The sequence below is a fragment of the Crocodylus porosus genome, unplaced genomic scaffold (genome assembly GCF_001723895.1).
Source record: "Crocodylus porosus isolate Cpor-Errol unplaced genomic scaffold, CroPor_comp1, whole genome shotgun sequence".
NCBI lineage: Eukaryota > Metazoa > Chordata > Crocodylia > Crocodylidae > Crocodylus > Crocodylus porosus.
In genome coordinates this window covers 48,395,625-48,416,312 of record NW_017728951.1, presented here as the reverse complement: position 1 = coordinate 48,416,312, position 20,688 = coordinate 48,395,625, and the positions used below count along the sequence as shown (strand labels likewise).

The 20,688-nt window shown below is 43.3% G+C and overlaps 1 protein-coding gene across 1 annotated transcript in view; it reads right to left on the bottom strand.

Moving 5' to 3' along the window:
* The window catches only part of ANXA11 (annexin A11), a 53,247-nt gene that overhangs the window by 18,408 nt on the left and 14,151 nt on the right, over nt 1-20,688 (bottom strand). The window contains exons 2-8 of the mRNA XM_019555978.1: nt 11,085-11,147; nt 9,497-9,609; nt 4,898-5,284; nt 4,032-4,119; nt 3,514-3,608; nt 1,356-1,469; nt 64-154 (exon numbers count right to left, since the gene is read on the bottom strand). Coding sequence (XP_019411523.1) covers nt 64-154; nt 1,356-1,469; nt 3,514-3,608; nt 4,032-4,119; nt 4,898-5,284; nt 9,497-9,609; nt 11,085-11,139 — 943 coding nt within the window. The 5' untranslated portion in view covers nt 11,140-11,147. The remainder of the gene's footprint in view (nt 1-63; nt 155-1,355; nt 1,470-3,513; nt 3,609-4,031; nt 4,120-4,897; nt 5,285-9,496; nt 9,610-11,084; nt 11,148-20,688) is intronic.

The following is a 20,688-nucleotide window of genomic DNA, read 5'->3' as shown; positions in this document are numbered from 1 at the left end:
TCTATTATGAAAATGTGTTCTGGCAGCAGATCAGAAAAAATCTAAGACAGTAGAAAGTCCAACCTGTTTTGTATGCCCTGCTGAGTTCTTGAATGTGCTCATTACTGCGAGAAGCTAGGATTTCAATTAGACAATCTTCATCTGTGCCAGCACCCTATAGAAAGAGTAGGGGAAAAGGAGAAAAATAAACATATACACAAGCACTTGAGATATTATCAAACCAAGGATGATACAAAACAAAGAAATACTGTAAGAAATAGCTAACCTGAACGCTTCACATCACTTGTAATATAGAACTTCAGAATACAGAAATCAAAAGGATGATTTTCCCTGAGAAAATTAAACACCCCCCTCCCCAAAACAAAAAAACAAGTGAACAAAAATCAAAAACAGGTAAGTGCATAAAAGTGATCCAAGTGTCATATTTTATTAAAGATGTTTATATATTTGATTTATAGCAAATATATATTTTAGAAATGCAGTTTTAAATATATTTCAGAAAAATTATATAGTTCTAAAGAACTATAGATTTCTGAGTGTTGTTAATTTTATTAACTATTGTTTCATCTCCTTGAACAACCTGCTTTTCCTCTGCAGCTGAGAAATTTTTATATATAAGGTACTAATAAACATAGAAATTTAAGTGTTTATTATTTCAGTTTCCAATCTGAAACAGAAATTTTTCATATATGTGAAGTTTTAATTTTTAAAATATTGTTTTGGGATGAAAAATATGTTTCTAAAACACTGGATTTATTTGAGATAAAAATACCTGCTACTATTACAATGTTTTGCATAGTTTAATGATTCCAATGGGAAATATATAATGAGATGGGAAAACATGTTCCAATTTTGCTGAAGGAGGAAACTGTGGTTAAAGGTTAGCCAAAAGTTTTGAAAGCAATAGGTAATTTTTTGGAGTGAACATATCTAGGGACCTAATTTTCAAAGGAAACTGGATGTACAAAATAGTGTTCAGTGGCTTTCCAAATTAGGCCCAACATGCTTCAAGCTGGGTGCTGCATGATAGTAGGTGATTTTTAAAATGCTGGCTTTAGCAGCTTACCAACACAGACAGCAAGGTAATGACAGAATCAGGATTAGAATTCAGCTCTTGATTTCTGCTCCAACTTGAGTCTATAATATTATGTGGTGAATGTATTCTATGGAAACAGGTTCAGGAACGGATTCACTTTGTTATCAACTTAAGAGATGAGATATAAACCACAATGAGACACAATCCAGAGACAAATTTATGGAGTGGATTTAAGCATGCCGGACTCATTTTTATTAACTGAAATGACATCAGCTCAAACAACTCCTGTCATATTAAAAGTTTAATTTCCCAAACAAACCTTTATAGCTTCCTTTATTTCATAAGCATCAAACATTATAGGACTCTTCATCATTGCCAAGATTGTCTTCTCAAAGTTGCCTGAGAGTTCAGATTTAAGATCTTTGATCAAATCCTGATTGAAAACAAAACAAAAAGTGACTGCGTGGCTTAACAAATACTAACACCAAATTGTTGTAGTTTAGCACTGCGGACAAATTGATAGGCGATGCATAGGAGGGGCATGGAGAGGATGGGGCACATGCGCCCCCAGATTTCTGTGCTGATGGCAGGGTGCAGGGCTGTCACCTGGCCAGAGCAGTGCCCAGCAACAGCGGGAGGCAGTGGCAGCATGGAGTTCTGCCCTCCCATTGGCAACACTGGTCATCTATGAAACAATGCTAACACTAAACTACTCTAACAGAGAAGAGACTCGTTATTTGGGAGAATGTACTGGCTTAACAGATGCAAGCATTTCATCTGTCTACTTTTTTTTACCAATATAGTGGAAACCAACCTAATGTAACTATAAAACTTGACTCAAAAAGGTTTTAAATGAAAAGAGTTTAGCTTCCACTTGCAGTGGAGTAGAGAGACAAGAGTTAGAGTGAATCAGCTGTAGATCACCCCAATTCTAGCACATTTTTACCGATTGTCAGACCACGCTCTAAACGACATTTTTCTTAATTTTAGGCCCCACTACACGTGCAAGGGATCCAGTGCATGTTTGTGGGATCGTGTATTAAATCTCATTGTGCCTTATTGCTGGTGTAGGGGAAGCCTGATCCCAGGCTCCCCCTGCATGGGAAAGAAGCAAGCTTCCTTGGCTAGGAGCCCAACATACCCCAGTTGAGGCAATCTGCTCCCCAGACCCTCCAAGCCCCTGCAGCAATCCTTCTGACCCCAGGGGTTCACATACCTTCAGGGTGAGGAGATCACTGCAAGTTGTGATCCTCCAGTTCTGGCAGTTCCCTGCACCCCCAAGCCTTATCAATCAAGGCAGCTGCGATTCCCAGGGTCCTGGGGTTTCCCACACTCCTGAGCCCAGTGGACTGCAGTTGCTACAATCCACAGGGCTCAGGGGTGTGGGAAACCCCTGGACTCTGGGGATCACAGCTACTGCAATCTCTAGAGCTCAGGGGTCTTACACTAAGCATGGTGCACCCCTGTCAGCTGGCAGGGCTCCCAGCCTCAGGGGAGACCCTGCTTCATGTGCAAACACCACCTGTAATGTTAGCATGCATTTCTGAGGTCTAACTTTATAGATGGTTGGAGCTTTTTATGGAGTGTAGCTACTTTGTGCACATCGCTGAACTCCGGGAGCCAGTTAACTGTGCAATACCTATAACATTTAGAGGGGGCCTTATTCACTAACAAAGTCAAGTAATCAAATAACTAAATTTAACATTAACTATACAGAGATATTTAACTTCAATCAAAAGGCTTCCTTGACCCAAGTCAATTCTCACAGCCTTGAGAACATTTTTCATGTTCAAGGATCAGTTATGTGAAATTCTTGTGATTTAAGGATACCATATAACAAGATGAGGATGCTTCACTGAGATAAGTACCTAAATCCCTTGCAAAAATGACTTTGCCAACTATCAAGAGATATATACAGCTGCAACAAACATGTGCAGGACTGCTGAGGTGTTCCAACTCTTTGCTGCAGATTTCATTTCATAGGATATTGTTTCTCTGATCAGCTGCATGGAATGACCACTAACGAGCTCCAGCTAATCAAAGTGTAAACTTGAAGTAAAAACTGCAGAAAACAGCTAAGCAACTTGCTCCTAATTCAGGAACCTGATGTGAATTAAATGTGCTGTGAACTCCCTGCATATAAATGATCCAGGTTTTTCTGTACTAATTCCAGGGAACACTTTTACAAAAAAACCCCTTCAAATGTAATAGACTGTAATAATCAAACAATAAAGACAAACAGCATAGAAAACTACACCACGTAACTGGATTACAAGGTGGAAGAAAGGTGGACAGCCAGAACACTGAATGGGGGCGACCAGTCAATGGCAGTCTTCCCATGTGAACTATGTCACCACTGTTTAATTCTCGCTGCTTTTTTTCAGGCACCGGCACCATTTGTTTCACTGATAAAGAAAATGCAGTAGATGGAAGCAAGCCTCTTTTTAATCTGCACCCTGCTATGGTGAAATACTTGCCTTTCCATAAGCCGTTTTGAAGGACAGGATGATCTGCTGCCTTTGCTTGCTTGAACGGCTTCCAAGACAATCTATTATTGCCTGCTCGTCAGTTCCTGTAAGCACACATATACGACATGCAGTGAACAGTATATGACATTTTTAGAACCAATACATTCTACTAAGCTATGATTTTGTTCCTACCAACGTCAAACGATAAATTCCCTTTGACTTCAGATGGAGCTGAATTGTACCCTTGGATATATCATGTAGGAGCATACGCTACTAAATCAACCTATGATAATCCAAGTGAGCTAATCCCAATCTCAACTGCCAGTACCATGGAAAGAAATATAAACAGACTCATAATGTTGGTTACACCTATGTTTTATCCTAATTGACTAACACAGATAAAAGTTCTGTTTCAAGAACGGAGGATTGTCTTGGAGTTCCATTCTTTGCACATATAACAATGAGAAATGGCAAACAATACTGCTATTCTACCTTCACCATAAACTATAAACCCACAGACAACTCACCAAATCCTTTCATTGCTTTCCTCAAGACTTCTGCATCCCTCAGGGGGTCAAATCCTGGTGCATCAGTGATTGTGCCTCGCGGTCTATGCTAAATAAGTATATCAGCATGTTAGACACTGACTAACTAGAAAATTGTATTTTACAACTCAGGAAAAGTAACTATCATTACTAACCTGTCTCTTGCTATTTCCCTTGTCTGGAAATGAGCATATAAAATTGCAATTAAATTTAACTAGCTGACAGTGATGTACCATGGGTCTCTGGCTCCCAGAGACCAATGCCTGCATTTGCTCAACCCTCCACCCCCTGGGGACAATTCAAGCAGGGTGCAGAGCCCCCTCTCTTGGCCCATGACATTTTTGAGGGGAAATTAACATCATGGCACACCAGACACTGGAGGAGGGGCAGTGGCAGGAATTTCCATCCATAACAGGTAAAGAAGCGTACAACCCAAGTGTATGCACCAAATGCAGGAGGCACCGCAGCATGTCAGCCTGGCCGGCACACCCCCACCCTGGCAGGTGCCATAGCACCCTCCCACTCCCCTGTCAGTACACCACTGCTAGCTGATTCACTCTTATTCCAACAATAAGAAAATTCAGGGGGGACAAGACACTGCATCTGCCTCGAAGTTACTGCTAGAAAAAGTTTGATGTAATCAAGATTTAAAACTTGCCCCTGGAATTTTATTTTGGACAGTTGGGTGAAATGAGGTTTATTTTCAGTCAGTCTATACTTGTAGTGTTTCCACCTGAAATGAGCCTATCATTTTCTTTTGCTCATATATCCAGTTCTAGTCTTGACAGCTTCTGGTTTATGCAGAGAAAACATGCAATGGAGTGAGAGTAAAACACTGAAGTCCTTACTGTTCCAGGCATGACTGTAGGCATGGTAGATCCTGAATAAGGAGGCACAGAGGGATTCACAGGTGGGCCTGATGGATAACTTGGCATTGGCTGCTGCCCAGGTAGTGGCACTGGTGGCTGCCCTGGATAGGTCACTGGTGGCTGCCCTGGATAGGTCACTGGTGGCTGCCCTGGAGCTGGCAAAGGCTGGCCAGGGTATCCCGGATAAGCTGGCATTCCTGATGGTGGGTTTCCTCCTGGTGGTGGGTACATTCCATAAGAAGCTTGCTGTCCTGGTGGAGGCTGTCCAAAGCCCCCCTGGGGAACAGGAGGATAGCCACCTGCTGCAGGAGGATATATGCTGGGTGGAACATTAGCACCTCCAAAGATTCCTGACATATTGGATGCCTGCAATGTTAAAGCAGATTAAGATGTATTAGATGCTGATTTTCAATAGTATGTTTCAGATCATTTATAGGGACTAATGCAGCACAAAGAAAAGCATGTTTTGTGTCTGTGAAAGTATGATAGTAGCTAGGGTCGGAAGGGACCTAAGCAGATCAGCAAGTCCAACCCCCTGCCTTGGGCAAGAACGGATGCTGGAGTCATACGATCCCAGTCAGGTGTCCATCTAGCCTCCTCTTAAAGACCCCCAAGGTAGGAGCGAGCCCCACTTCCCTTGGAAGTTGGTTCCAGGTCCTAGCCTCCCTAACCGTAAAGTAGTGCCTCTTGATGTCAAGCCTGAACCTGCTCTCTATCAATTTGTGGCCATTATTTCTAGTTACTCCGTGTGGTGCCTGGGGGAACAGGGCATCTCCTATTACCTGCTGACCTCCCCCCCCCCCAGTGAATTTGTAGACAGCCACCAGATCCCCCCTCAGTCTTCTCCTGTGGAAACAGAATAGGTTCAGACCCTCTAGTCTCTCCTTGCATGGCCTGCCCTGCTGCCCCCAGTCATGCGAGTGGCCCTCCTCTGGACCCACTCAGTGCTAGCCACATCTCTCTTGAAGTGCGGCGCCCAAAACTGGACGCAGTACTCCAACTGTGGCCTGACCAATGCTGCATAGAGGCAGAGGATCACCTCCCTGGATCTGCTTGTGATGCATCTGTGGATGCATGACAAGGTGCGGTTAATCTTACTGACAGTTTCCTCGCATTGGCAGCTCATGTTCAACCTGGAGTTGACAATGACTCCAAAATCCCTTTCCACCTCTGTGCTGATGAGAAGAGTGTTCCCCAGCCTATAGGTATGCTGCTGGTTCCTTCTCCCTAGATGCAGCACCCTGCACTTGTTCACATCGAATTCCACCCTATTCTCATCTGCCCACCTCTGTAACCTGTCCAGGTCTAGCTGGATTCTGTCCCTCCCTTCTGGTGTGCCCATCTCTCCCCACATCTTGGCGTCATCACTGAACTTCGACAACATGCTTTCCACCCCTTCATCCAAGTCATCGATAAAGACGTTGAACAGTACGGGGCTGCGGACTGAGCCCTGAGGAACCCCACTGCCCACATCCTTCCAGGTAAAAGGAAATAAGGTTAGTCTGAGAGGATCTTCCCTTAATAAACCTATGTCGGTTCCCCCTGAGCCTGCTGGTCTCTCGCAGATGTGCTCCTTGATAATTTTCTCAAAGATCTTCCCCAGAACTGAGGTAAGACTGACAGGCCTACAGTTACCTTGGTCGTCTTTTCTTGTAAATTAGGACCACATTGGCCTTTTTCCAGTTATCTGGCACCTTACCAGAGCTCTATGAGCACTCCTATAGCCATGCCAGGTGCCCTGCAATGACCACCACCATTTCCCTCAGCACCCTTAGATGGAAGAGCATCCAGGACTGCTGATCTGAATACATCCAGCCCCTCCAGGAGTTCCCTAACTACATCATCCCTAACCTTGGGCCTGGCAGTGCCTCCTCCAAGCCCTTCTGTACTCCCAGTGGGGGAGATGTCCCAGTCCCTGATCAGAAAAATGGAGACAAAGAATTTGTTAAAGAGGTCCGCTTTTTCGCTTGCAGCAATCATTAGATTGCCAAGCGCATCCTGCAGGGGCTCTATATTACCCAGTGCCTTCTTCTTGCTCCCTATGTATTTGAAAAAGGACCTTTTGTTATCCTTAATCCTGGTTGCCAGACCCAGTTCCATCTCAGCCTTGGCCTTCCTAACAGCTGCCCTACAGCCTCAAGCAACAGAGATGTGATCCTCTTTGATAATAGCCCCTTGCTTCCATCGGATGTATGCCACCTTTTTAGCCCTCAGGCATTCCTGAATGCCCTTGCTGAGCCATAGGGACTTTTTAGAACTCTTACCCCGCTTGGTATGCATTGGGACTGACTCCCTTTGGGCTTGGAGGACTGTCTCCTTGAGGAACGACCACCCGTCTTGGACTCCCATCTCCCCAAAGCTTCGGGATCCCAATGCCTCTTGTACTAGTCTTCTTAACTCATTGAAGTTGGGCCTCCTGAAATCAAGGACTTCCGCTTTACTGCTAGCCATTGACACCCTGTGCTGGATAGTGAATTCCAGCAGGCAATGATTGCTATCACCCAGGTGGCCGAGAACCTGCAATTCCCTCACCAGGTCATCGCCTGTGGCAAGGACCAGGTCCAGCAGGGCATTTCCCCTGGTGGGACTGTGCACCTCCTGAGTTAGGTGGAGGTCCTGTATCTCAGCTAGGAATCTACGTGAGTGGTCAGACCTAGCTGACTGCTCTTCCCAGCAGATGTCTGGGTAGTTCAGGTCACCCATAACTACCACATCTCCTGACTTGACAGCCTTCACAAGCTGTCCTAAAAAATCCCAGTCCAGCTCTTCCCCCTGGTTGGGCACTCTGTAATAGACACCCACCATTAAGCCCCTTTTCCCACAACCCCCTTGTATTCTTACCCAGAGCATCTCAGTCAGCCCCTCTTCTGACCCCACCCCGCCCATTCACGAGGTGTATTGCTTCTTGACATAGAGTACTACACCCCTCCTTTTCTCCCTGCTCTTTTCTATAGCCTTAGGGTAATAGGAAGGCACCCCCAGCTTTGAACGCACAACATTTTGATCTAAGCTTCTAGCTACAAGCCCCTAAGCCAGAGCCAGGACAGACCCAAGCTTTTCTTGAATTATTCTCTCAAAAGAAACACTGACCAGTAACCAAGTTAAAAAAAAAAGAAAGAAAGAACTATTGCACATACTCCTAATGCACTCTTATTGCAAGCTCCTCTACTGCAGGAAGCAAAACTTATGGACAGACAAACACAAAATTAGTGAAGGTATGAACTTACAGCACGTCACCTATTCTTCACTCACTACCTATCTACATGTTTTTACCTTGCAGCACCATAGTCAGGTCTCCAGCATTAAAGCCAGTGTCTCCAGCATTATATTCCAGTGTCTAGGACAGCCAGCACCAGCAGCCCTGCAGTCCTTACTATTCAAGTGTTAGCCAATTAAAAATAAAAGTTTCTAAACTAAAACTACAGGACAATTCCCTCTCAGATCATGGTTGTCTACTGCATAATCATTAAGTTTAATGCAGATTAATTATAAGACAGAAGAAGTAATGTGCTTTTGCCTTTGGTATTAAGTGGTAGAATCTTCCTACAGTTCAGTCTCTGGCACACTTGGTCACATGGATAGAAGTCTGCAGAAATTACAGGAGAAGTGCTTACTTTCAGTATGCAATCTCATATTTCCAGAATTAGTGAACCTGAGCTGTCCTCTGTGATGAAGGACTTTGCAGTGATTGTACAATACTTACATGCAGTTGTTTTTTTCCCCACTAGCATAACCAAAGCTAGAATTGCTTCCCCCCCCCCCCCAAGTCATTTCCATGCTGCTAATACTACTGCATACTTATTTTAAACTGCTAGCTATCAAATGTCCACACATAATAAATGCATTTGCGATACAAATGCCTGGGGGGGAAAAACTGCTGCATTGTACACACACTGTAACAAGACTGCTTATAAAAAAATTAAACTCCCCAGCAGTTCCTATTCTGAGCAACCTCACGAGAAAAAAAAAAAAAAAAAAAAAAAATCACATTCTAGGTTTCTCTTCACATACACTTCATAAGTGGAGAGACTTCATTGGTTGTGAGAATGGGTGTGCTAGAGGATGATCCTTGATTCTCGTCAGGGAATGAGCCACTCTCTCGTGTTATAACCTCAGCTAAGTCACTGATTTACTGCCTTCCTCATTCAGACTGGTTAAAGAGTTGGGTAAAAATAAAACTGGAATACAGTTTGCCAGTGCAAACAAGTTAACCACCTACACATGCACTATTCAGACTTCTCCTTCCTGTTTTTGCAGTCCAAGAACAAGAACACATGACAAAAATTTCCCTTTTTTGTGGCTTAATAGCATAACACATAACATATACATGGGTTGGTTTATTTTTTTGCTGGGAAGAGTTAAATGAGTTTGCACTGTTGCAAACTAAACTACATCCCAACCTAGTTTAGCTTGTAATGTTGCAACCTGTAACGTTTCAGCCAATGGTCTACTCTTGTATTTCCTGTATCAGACACAAATACTGAAAACGTACCCAACTGTTCTTACTCCTATGTTGGAAACACAGGTTCACACTTAAGTAGATCATATCTGAAGTATAACAAGTAGCATTGTACTCACCATCCCTGCAATGTAGTCTGGATTAAACTGGCTGGAATAACTGGCAACATTTTCCAGTCCGATTGGTGGTGGATTTGAAGGAGGATAGGCAGAGCCACCCCAGGGATTACTACCTGAAATCATCACACAGAGTTCACATACCAAAAATATAAACATTCTTTTAGTCTGTTAATTGATACTTACATTTCTACTGATAACCTCTGATAACAATGGTAGTCCAAGCAAGAGGAAAAATAAACTAACAAGAGGACTTGCAAGATAGTAGCTACTTTTCATATCACCAGTGTGCTTCACCAGATGTATGTAATATGGTAATGGGTTAAACATCCTTAGATCACTAAGGCCATGATTAAAAACAAACTTAAGTATAGTTCAAGAAGCTTCATATCTGAGAATAATAAATTCAACAACACAGTTTTACCAGAAGAAGCTTAATGTTTAATATGATATTCACTTAATTGGTTGTTTTATTAGAAGGACATTCTGACACACTTTGAAATTCTGGCAATTTAATGATCTGTTTTTATCCCTTCGTTATCAAATAATATACAAGTTCATCCCCTGTTGCAAAGATACTTCAAGACCCTTTACTACCATAGCAGCAACACTGTTGGAAGCTGTCTCCCTTTGATAAGCTGTGTCCACTGCTTTGCTACATTTCATGGTAAGTATTGACTACTTTTTTTTAATCAAAGCTCTGTATTCTATGCAATTTACTGGCCTCAAATAATGTAGTACCCCCAAAACATTCAACCAGATCCCCTTACCCATTTTATACTTCCTGTACTGATGGTACTGGATTGAGAAAAGGGACGTTATTCCTTGCTAGCTGTTGATTCTGATCAAGATTTTTCACAAATTCTATGTGATGCTGGGCACCCTGGCCTTGGAGTCCTCAGTGTGAAACACCTTAAAATGGTCTGGGTTTGCAAAAAATACAAAGTGCCCATTCTCTGTAAAAGCGGTTCCTTTATAACAACAAAACTGGACACCCAGATTACTCTTCCCCATCTAATTTTCTCAGCTCTCAATAGGAAATCCAGGCCTTTTTTTTTCTTTTTTTTTTTAAATGTTGACACTAACATTTTCAGTTTTTGATGTGACGCATATTTTCATACCAAGTATGCCTAACTCCTGTAATGGGTTCCTGGGGGAAGTTGGAAGCTGGCAGCCAGCTGAATAGGGATGCCTGGCACCCAGGAAGGCATGGGAAGCAGCTGTCAGGACTTTAGGCTCTTTGGAGAGAATGCATCTCCTCTTTCCTTTCTCCTTTCATGGACATTTTGGCCAAACCAGAAGAGACTTAAAATATGAGGGAGGTTTAATTTCTTATACCCCAATTTACCACTCCAGCTTTAACAGGTACTGATTTAGAAAAACTTATATAAGCTACATAGATCTTTAAACACACATATACACAAGATTTGACATGTGGAGATCGATCTTTTTATGACAGGATAGCCTGTGACAGCAGAAAACACAAACTCAACAATGCAAGTAATCTCTTCCTATATCCCAGTTTGAAGAGTCGTTCAAATCCCTTCTTTTTTCTACTTCATCTAAACAATCCACACTAATGACCATTTACCTGGAGCTGTTGGTGGATATCCACCTGCTGGAGGAGGATAGCCTGGGTAACTCATGGTTAAACCTGAAAAAAAGAAAGAAAGAAAGAAAGAGTGTGATGCTATCTACACATTTTTCATACTTTACTACCTTATATTCCTCAAATACATTTAACAGGATACATTTTCAAAATGGTCTAGTTAGTATCACACACACACACAATACAAACTGAATAAAGCACAAGTGTGGGGAGGAGGGAAGGAGGGGGGGAAAAAAAAAAATCACTGACCCTGAAATTGCAAGACAACATCCTTAAATGACAGGTAAGGATTCAGTCCCATATTTTGTGTAGTCACGGTTTCTGGACACACAGAATCTTGTAGACTTATTTTTATGCCATATTTACAGACTGATTTTAAATTTCTAGTCTATCATGAGGTGTCAATGAGCCAAGAGACTCCTGTTGCAACAGTAAACTACCCATTTGTTAATAGTCTTGCTGAAACATTTCTATGGCAACTAGGCATCATAACTGGTGATAAAGAAATCTTTGGAAAAGCTCAGACTAACAGAAGCACATTGATACACGTGGCTTTTTCTTGTACATTTATCTTTCTCTGTATTTCATAAAATATTTAAAATCAACTGTATCAGTTTTTAACCACACTTGGTTGTTCTTTATCCTTCCTGGCTGCAGGAGCAGCGTCCCCAGTTATCATCAAGAAATACATTGAAAGTGCTGAGAATGTTCCAGTAGGACTGAAAAAAAAAAAGTCACTTCTTTAGGGAAAAAGAAACAACCCAGTGAAAATAAGCCAGTCCATTTGTAAAGCCACTGCAAAGAGCATCTCTTCCCCTTCTCTCCCATAAAGCTTAGAATAAATTTGGATACATAGGGCAACAACTCAAATACAGCACACCATGCCCCATCTCAGCTTACCAGAACCATATGCTCCATCAAAACCCAAAATGCTCAATAATTCTCATGTCATTGTTTTGCTTCTAAGATAACTTGCTGCTCCTCACGCAAACTCTATTAACATAAAATTATTTGGGGTCTAAACTTACCAGGTCCTCAAAGAAATTCAAAACTAAACACATGAGGTCAATTTAACCATTCCTGCTGTTACACTCCCCCTAACTTGCATTCTCAGCAGAATAAAAGGAAAGGCCACTACTGATTAAAAAGAAGAAAAGACCTCTATCTTACCTTCTTTAACTGCAAGTATTTCTTCAATGGATTAAAAGAAAAAATAGGAGAGATACGTCTGTTTGCTCTGAATATTAGACAGCATTTTGTATCTATTCAGGGTGCAGACAGAAGCCATATTTGAAACATTTCAAATGCCTCTGAAGTGCTTCAAACAGTGAGCCAGACAGACGCACATGATATTTGAAATGCTCCATAAACAACTGAGGCACTCCATAAGTGACCCCACTGGGATTAGGTACAATTTAGAAGCACTTTGAAACAAAGTGCTTCTTGTTATACATGGACACGCTATGGAAGTGGGGTCCAATCTTTTTTGGCAGGTGCCACAGAGTAAGCCCAGCACTCTCACTGAGTGCCACTCTGATCTGCTTCCCTCAATCCAATCTGCTGTTATGCTGTCTCCTCTGTGCCTTGTGCTCCCTGCTTGACACAGCGTTCCCAACTCCCTCTCCAATCTGACACATGCAACACACAGAGACTGCAAGTGCCAGTTGTGACATGTGCCGCACGTTGGCTCACTACCCCTGCTCTATGGAATGCAACAGGAGAACCCTAGGTCCACCAGCATCCCACAGTGCTCTGCTCCACCCACCCCACTCATGACAGATGGGGATGGAGAAAGCAGGAGTAGACTGTTAGTGATCACTCTTCTGTGCACTGTGCCTCCACTCTCTTGGAGTGGTCCCTGTGGAGCCAGGAGACCACATGCTCCACAGTACCTCCAGTAGAAGAATGAAGGTGGGGTGGCTGGGGCAGAAAAAAATAACAGCGGTCACTGTAGCCATACATCTACACCAGCAGTACCAACTGCCAGAAGTCACCACTACCTTGAGTGCCCTGCCACTCTGTTAGGCCTGTGCACGCCCTGCCAGAACTGGGCTTCCTGCTCCCCAGCCCCATCCCCACATACCACTCTGCAACTGGTCTCCTGCTTCCATCACGGAGGTGTTGCAAGACAATGAAGACAGAGCAGACAGGAGAGTTTGCCAACATCAGTTCTGTTCCTACCCCATGGATGAACACCCAGCCTGGACCCCCAATAATTCTGAAGCATTCCAGCAAGGGAGGCGTGACATGGAGGATGTACATCTTTCCACATCTGAAGATGTACCTCTTTCCACATCTGGAGTACTCCATTTTTTTGTGCAGCTGCACTTTGAAGCCCTTTAAATGTGATGTTTGTCTGCAGCCTCAGTTCCACTATTCCTTCTGCATAGTCACACTCATTTTCTTCTCTGGTTTGTGTGGAACCTTCACACAGCAACAGGGATATGGAAGAAATCCTCAGGTTTAGAAAATCATAAAAAGTGACAATGTCAGAACCGGATATACTTTCAACCTCATTTCAAAGGCCTGACTATATTTTGAATAGCTGATACTCATTTAACTTAAAGCAAAAAGTAAGGAAATTCTCTGATTATAATTAGCAGGGAAACAAACACAACACAGATAACCCCCTTGTTGTCGCTACACAAGGAAATCTGTTCAACAAACTAGAAACATAGGAATGTGCATTCTCAGTTTGGTACTCAGCATGAGAAAGGCAAACTACTGTCTCAGTTCCTGTCCATCAACAATCCTTCTTCACCTATCAATCTCCCAACATAAGGCTTTTCCTGCACTCTAAAATTGCGCCTGAAAAAAGGCTTAAGTTCTGATTTCCTCTTCACACTATGAGCCCAGTCATTCACGCTTTAGCTACCTCTGAGCTCCAACCAGGTACCATAGCCACAGATACTTCAGCTTAGCTACTCAGACCTCTGTCATATTAAAGTTGACAAACACAATAGTCTGTTCTTCCTCAAATTTTGGAGGCATGTTTCAGATCTGAACTCAAAACAGCTGGTCATCTTGATCTTTATGTTCCATGCTAAATACCCAGAGCCAAGCATATCAAAACACTGCAGAAGGACTGGGCCAAGATACAAATTCTGTGGCCAAGATCTTTTCTTACTTCAAATAGATTTGTTTTCATCAGAAATGTTATCAAAAGAAGCAACAAGTGAATTCTACTGTAATGCTCTTAAATTAAACACCTTTCAGTCAGGCTGGCATCAAGGTCCTATCATGTCCTCCTCTCATGACCATGTCTCCTCCTCCACTCAGGGACTTGCACTTTAGAAGACTGCTGCATCAAGAAAGCAAAAAAGGCTTGAGTACATTAATCCTAATGCTCAAGGTACAAAAATAACTATTCAGCTAAAAACAAGCCCCAGATCAGCACCAACTAAGGGATAACTATAGCAGGTGTAGACAATGAGCACATCTACATATTCATTAATGCACCATAATTACAGAGTATTAAGTTTGCACCTGTAATAACAGATGCAAACTTAATACACTGTAAATTGGTGCTACTGCACATTTGTGCAGATGAATGTTTTTAGTGACATTAATGCGCATTAGACTAAACCTACTGGGCAATTACACATTAGCACAGGTTTTGCCTGCCATACTAGTGTGCAATAGAATGAGTCTTCTTCACATTAAAAGTCTTGCGTAGATATGCCCAGTTACCTCTTCTTTCACATATGCTACTTCTCAAAAAATTTCAAAAATTAAGAATACAAAACAATTTGTAGGATCAAGATCCATCAGGGGAGGAGTGATTTTTATGTTACAGTATTTATACTCCGAGATACAGACACATCTTAATTCATAGAGCACTGTTTAGATGGAAAAAAAAAATCCCTAAGACCTTTTGGCTCCTACAGCTGGAGAAAAACTTTGATTTGCACTGCAAAATTACTAGCTTCGATTTGGTTTTCATGTTCAATAGTGACTAAAATTTGAAGGAGAACAAGTAGCCTTTAGTAAGAGCCACAGTTTTTAGTAATTATTAAGAAACCCAAGAGCCCGTCATGCTATGCTTTTAGGATCCCTTAATGGCTTCCTATTACTTAAATTTTGGTTGAGAAATATTTTTCAGATTCTTAATAAACTTTGTATCTAGTTACAAAAGGCAGTCCTTTAATTAAAGACCAAAATTAATTGATCTCTAGATCAAAAATATTGGGGAGCCAGGGAGGGAAATTCTGCTTCATTTAACTAGTAACTGAATTATTATATTTGCTCTGCAGGCTGGGTAAGCTGCAGTCATTCCTTCTGTGAAACCTACACAGGGATCCTCCACAAAGGAAGCCCTCACTGCAAACACCTAGGAAGAGACTAATAATTTTTTCTGAGTCCTTCTATCATTGACTTCAAGTAGGCTCACAGGGCTCTGACAAACATGCAGCTCCCCATTGTAACTCATGGAACATCACAGAAAGTGTCGCGAGTTACAACAAATCCCCTGACCCAACAGACATTCACTGTTTGATTGGGGGTGGGGGGAGACAACAATCAAGCCCAACTCTGGAGCCAACCCAGGACAGGTAGTCTGTATGTCTACAGCTTTCCTCCTCTAATCCCACCCCCTGCCTCCAAGCTCTGGTGTTATATCTTAAGGATAGGAGGGGAAGGGAAAGGGAGGAAGGGATCTCTGTCTGGGGTTTGCCATCCCAGCTCATCTGCCCCACCTTCCAGCGCAGGCTGGGCAAACCCCAGGCGGAGCTCCCTCCTCTCCCTCCCATCCTGAAGACAGGAACAGGAGCAGAGCTGGGCTGATATCCCTGCCCTGGAGCAGGGTGGGCTGCAAACAGAAGTTAATAAAAGTGCTGTGCTTTGGAGCACCTTAATCTGAACCCTCATTAAATGAGGGTTAATTTGTCCCATGGACAAGCACTTTTAAAGCACTCTGCAGCCATGTAGTTCTGTCTAGACAGAGCTGTAGAGTGCTTTCAAGGGGGCTAACTGCACAACAAAACTTCTGTCGTCTTCACCCTCAGTTGCACTGTAATGGTGCTGCTGTTCCATTCTTCTTCCTCTCCACTAGCACTTACTGGTTTCCAGATACTCCACACCCTCACTCTGTCAACAGTGGCATATGAAAAACACACATGCATACTGCTCTCAGGTAAGAGGCACTAAGGGGTGAAGAGGCAGGGAAACTAGTTCCCACCCGGATCTTGTATTTGCATGTTCTCTCTCAGGACGTTCCCAGTCTCTCAAAAGGGAGATTTCTGCAGTAGAGAGCTGAGTGGGTGAGAGAGCAATTCCATGAGTCAAAACTGTTAAATTTCCTATCCTCGCTCCAAATGTTTCAGTATAAAGGACTACTGAATCCTTTATACTGAGTCCAAAGCCTGTGAAACACTTTGGGATGAGATGGGATAGGATAGAATAAGTGCTTCAGCTGTCTAAATATAATGGCAAAGGACACAGGGGATTCTTCTCCCTAATCAATAAATCTATCCCTATCATTTTTAATTGGATCATTAAAAAAAAAAGAAACAGAAAATGATCCTCTTGGCACTGCTTTCTCCTCTGTGTGTGATAATAGATAACTTATTTTAGAAAAAAACATGTTGAAAACATTTCACACAGGATTACTTTTTTGCCTACTTGTTCTAATGGAGCCTTCCTCAAATTGTTCAACAGGTTCCAAAGCGGTTCCTTCAAAAGTTTAAACTAAAGTATCTATAAATTGCCACTCTTCAGATTTCTTTTTACCCATGTAGGTGTTATATAAGCCTAGACTATCTATTAGGAACATAAGCCAGAGTGAATGGGCAAAACACACACTCAAACTCCAGGGACCAGATTCTTCATTTAAGTATACTTAGGCTAGCCCCACTGGGAGTGCAGATTTGGGATCCAAGCATGTGTTCATGTCCACTGCTAAGACTGACAGTGCATATAAAAAAGTAAAAACTTGTCACTATTGTACAATAAATCTCTGAACATTTATTTTATTGTTTGCTGACAAGAAATGCCAAGGCAAATAATAATACATTTATAGTGCAAATTTTTTCACTGTCCTTTTTGGAGGCTAGAAAAAGACAACATTCTCAGCTGGACTTGTTTTCCTTGTAAAGACACTGTTAATTCACTAAAATGTAAGAGCATGAGAAATCTGAGCTCCGTTAAAATGGGCTCAGATCTAGATTATATTAAAATCCAAGTGGCATTTTCAAAACGTTCTTATCTCAGAGGAGTGTTAATTACTGGAGACAATTCCAGCCTAAAAGGACCTTGGAAATACTACTCGTTGACAAAGCTGAAGCTCCAACTTTGCCTAGAATACCTAAGAGTGTCACCAAAACTTGTACCCATGGCTGAAGAGAGAATTTTTCAGGGGAAGCATACCAAGAACTCTCTTCCCACTTACTAACCTGCATACTGCTACAGGAGAAGAGGAGACAGGCAGCATGTGGCACAGCTTCACTGTGTAGTACCTTCTGCATTGGAAAATGCAGCAGAGCCCTGCCCTTTCAAATGCTTCTTAATCTCTGCTAGCAGGCATAAGAAACCTGCTGGCTACACCTCTTGAACACTGGGTGAATGAGCCTTGCCTACAGGCCCACTTGCTCTACTGGAGCTTTTATTCAAACTGAACTGAACAAGAAAAATATCTTCAGATGCCTCTGCTTGGAATTTACAGCTAACAAAACCAGTGTGGTTCTCTTTGTTTGAAAGCACAATTAAGCCTAATTTTTGCAGTATAGGGCATTGAACTATATAAATGTACTAGCCAACTACCCATCATGAATGACTGATTTAAAATAATAGAGTGTTTACATGCCCCCACCCCACCCTACTTACCCTTTGGGACTGGCCATGTAAAAATACTCCCTGCATAGCTGCTGCCTCCTCCTCCAGCCACCAGCGCAGGAGCTCCCTCCCCTGGCCTCCACCTCCTACCCTGAGCACGAGGGCTTCCCCCTGCCACCACCTCCCAGCCAGCTGTTGTGTGCATGCGTGCCCACCTCTGCCCCCTGCCCACCTCCACCCCATCCAGGCCTGCACAGCCAATAGCTGCCCTTACTCTTGGCAGCGCATGCACAGTTGACCAAAAGCGTTACAGACAGACACACACAGACAGACAAAGTGTTTTATTATATTAGAATGGCAAATGGAGAGTGTGTGTGTGTGGGTTTTGGTGCAAGTAGGAATATCTTGAGACCATGGTCACTGTCTGGAGGAGATGGGAGGGGGGGGGGGGGTTGAGATCTTTTGCTATATACTAACCTCCTCCTTGTAATAACACCTGACCTTTTTGAGATCAGATGCCACCTATTGTTATAATCCCCCACCTTCCCACAGCTTTTAAAAATGAAGCAGACTGATTAACAGAGAGACAGTTATGACAGCTTAGCAAGTCCTGCCCTTAAAAATATATTAACATGACAAAATGCAGCAAGTTTTTACTTTGCGCCATGTGTTCAATCTTCTTTAAAGCAACTGCTGTTTCACTGGTCCCACACAAGAGAATACAGCACAGGTACTTAAAAAGCGCTACAGCAGGGATGGGGAAAATACGGCCCTGGGACCAAATGCAGCCTGTCAGGCAACTCCATCTGGCCTGCAGCACCCCTCCATAAGACCTGGCCCCGGGCTGCCCCCCTACAAGCCATGCCTTCATGCAGGAGGTACAGCTTTGGTCACTAAGCAACCACCCCAGCCTGGCCTGACCTGCCCCAGCCCCAAGTCAAGGGACGCTAGAGACTAAAAGCCTCCACCTGGCAGAGGCTTTGCGTTGCCACCCCAAGGCTGTTTCCAGCCCTCCCTGCTGGTGAGAGTGGGAGTTCAGGTAAGGGCCCCACCAGACCGGGGCCAGGAACTCCCACTAGGGAAATGGGTGGAAGTGTGGAGAGCCATGTGCTATGGGGCCAGGTGGGGCTGGCCCCACACACTGCCACCATGTGTGACCGGGGACTGGGGTGGGAGCTGTGCACTGTGGGACTGGGCTGGCCCTGCACCCTGCCACTATGTGCAGCCAGGGACTCAGGTGGGAGTGCTATTGGGCTGGGTAGGGCTGGCCCTACACACTGCTGACGTGCAACCAGGGACTTGGGCAGGAGCTGCATGTTATGGGGTGGGGTGGGGCTGGCCATCATACCCCCAAGAAACACCCACACCCTCCCACAGCCATCACACATACTCCCACACCTGCTGTGACCCCACACACACTCCCACCCCCCCACCATACCCACAAACACACCCACACATCCCCAAACACCCTCCCACCATCTCCCCCACACACTCCCACCTCACCATCTCCACCACATCCAAAAATGCACCCACATGCCCTCCCACATACTCCATCCCAACCATACACCCCACCACACCCACACACAACATACAAGAGTAAGACTATTTTGAGCTATTATGCAACCGCCTCTAGATACGCTATGCAAACACATAAATCAGGACAAAATAAGTCATAGTAGATGTTTGATTTTTTTTTAGCATATGATTTGGGATGTTTCGGTCTCAGAATGGGAACTCCCCCCCACCCCACCGCAAAAAGAATACTTCTGGGACAACGGAGGGACCTATAGTGGCAAAGGTTAGAGGTGGGACTTCTGCTACCAAGATGACGGCCAGTGGGTGGGGCACCTGTCAAGGGGTGGGGCTACCCTTCTGGCCCTTGACAGCTCACTAAAACTCATTAAATGGCCCTTCATTCAAAATAATTGCCCACCCCTGTGCTCCAGAGTTCCAGCCACTTGCTAAAAATAAAAGTGGGTCTTGCTTGATAGGTTAAGAACAGTATTGCAGCTTTTTAAGATTACCAGTAACATAACAAACAACTATCCAACCTATTCTCCTCAAAAACAGTGACCCAAATCCCTACCTGGTGCAATGTCTCTGCATGCCATGATGCCCAATACATGCTTTTTCACAGCCACATTACAGTAAAAGCTGTGTTAACTGGCATTTTAGTAACACTCTGCAAACCAGAATTTCTGGCCGGCCAGCCACAGAAGGGGTGGGAGGGGAGAAGTTCACACGTAGCCACTGCCACCCACCACCCTGTGTTGCCGCTATGCATGTGGCCACCGCCACCCCCTCTTACTCCACGTATGACCACTGCCACCCCCCTCTCCACATCCAGCTGCAAACCCCTGCCTCAGGTAACTGGCATTTTTAGATTACTGGCACCTTCCAGTCCCACTCATGGAGCTTTTACTGTACTTCAGTATCTAAATAAAATATTACATCAGTTTTATTTCCAAATAAATATAGCTAACAGGATAGTCTGAAACTCACAAGACTTTTTTACAACACAAGTAAAAGTGACATGAGAACCAGGTTAGACTACAGAAACAACACACAGAATATTATAGTTACTACCAGCCCGCTCTAGCATTCTATCCTTCAGCTCAACACTTAAATATTAAAATTAAAAAAAAAAACAAAAAACTCAGCATGCATCGTATGTACCGTTGAACCTAAAGAAATTTAAAATGCTTTTAGAAAAAATAAAACACAACAACCAAACCTCAAAACCAAAATGACTAATGCAGCCACATTTCCATTTGGGATAATTAAATCCCCAAATCTTAAATTAATTTTAAATTCACTA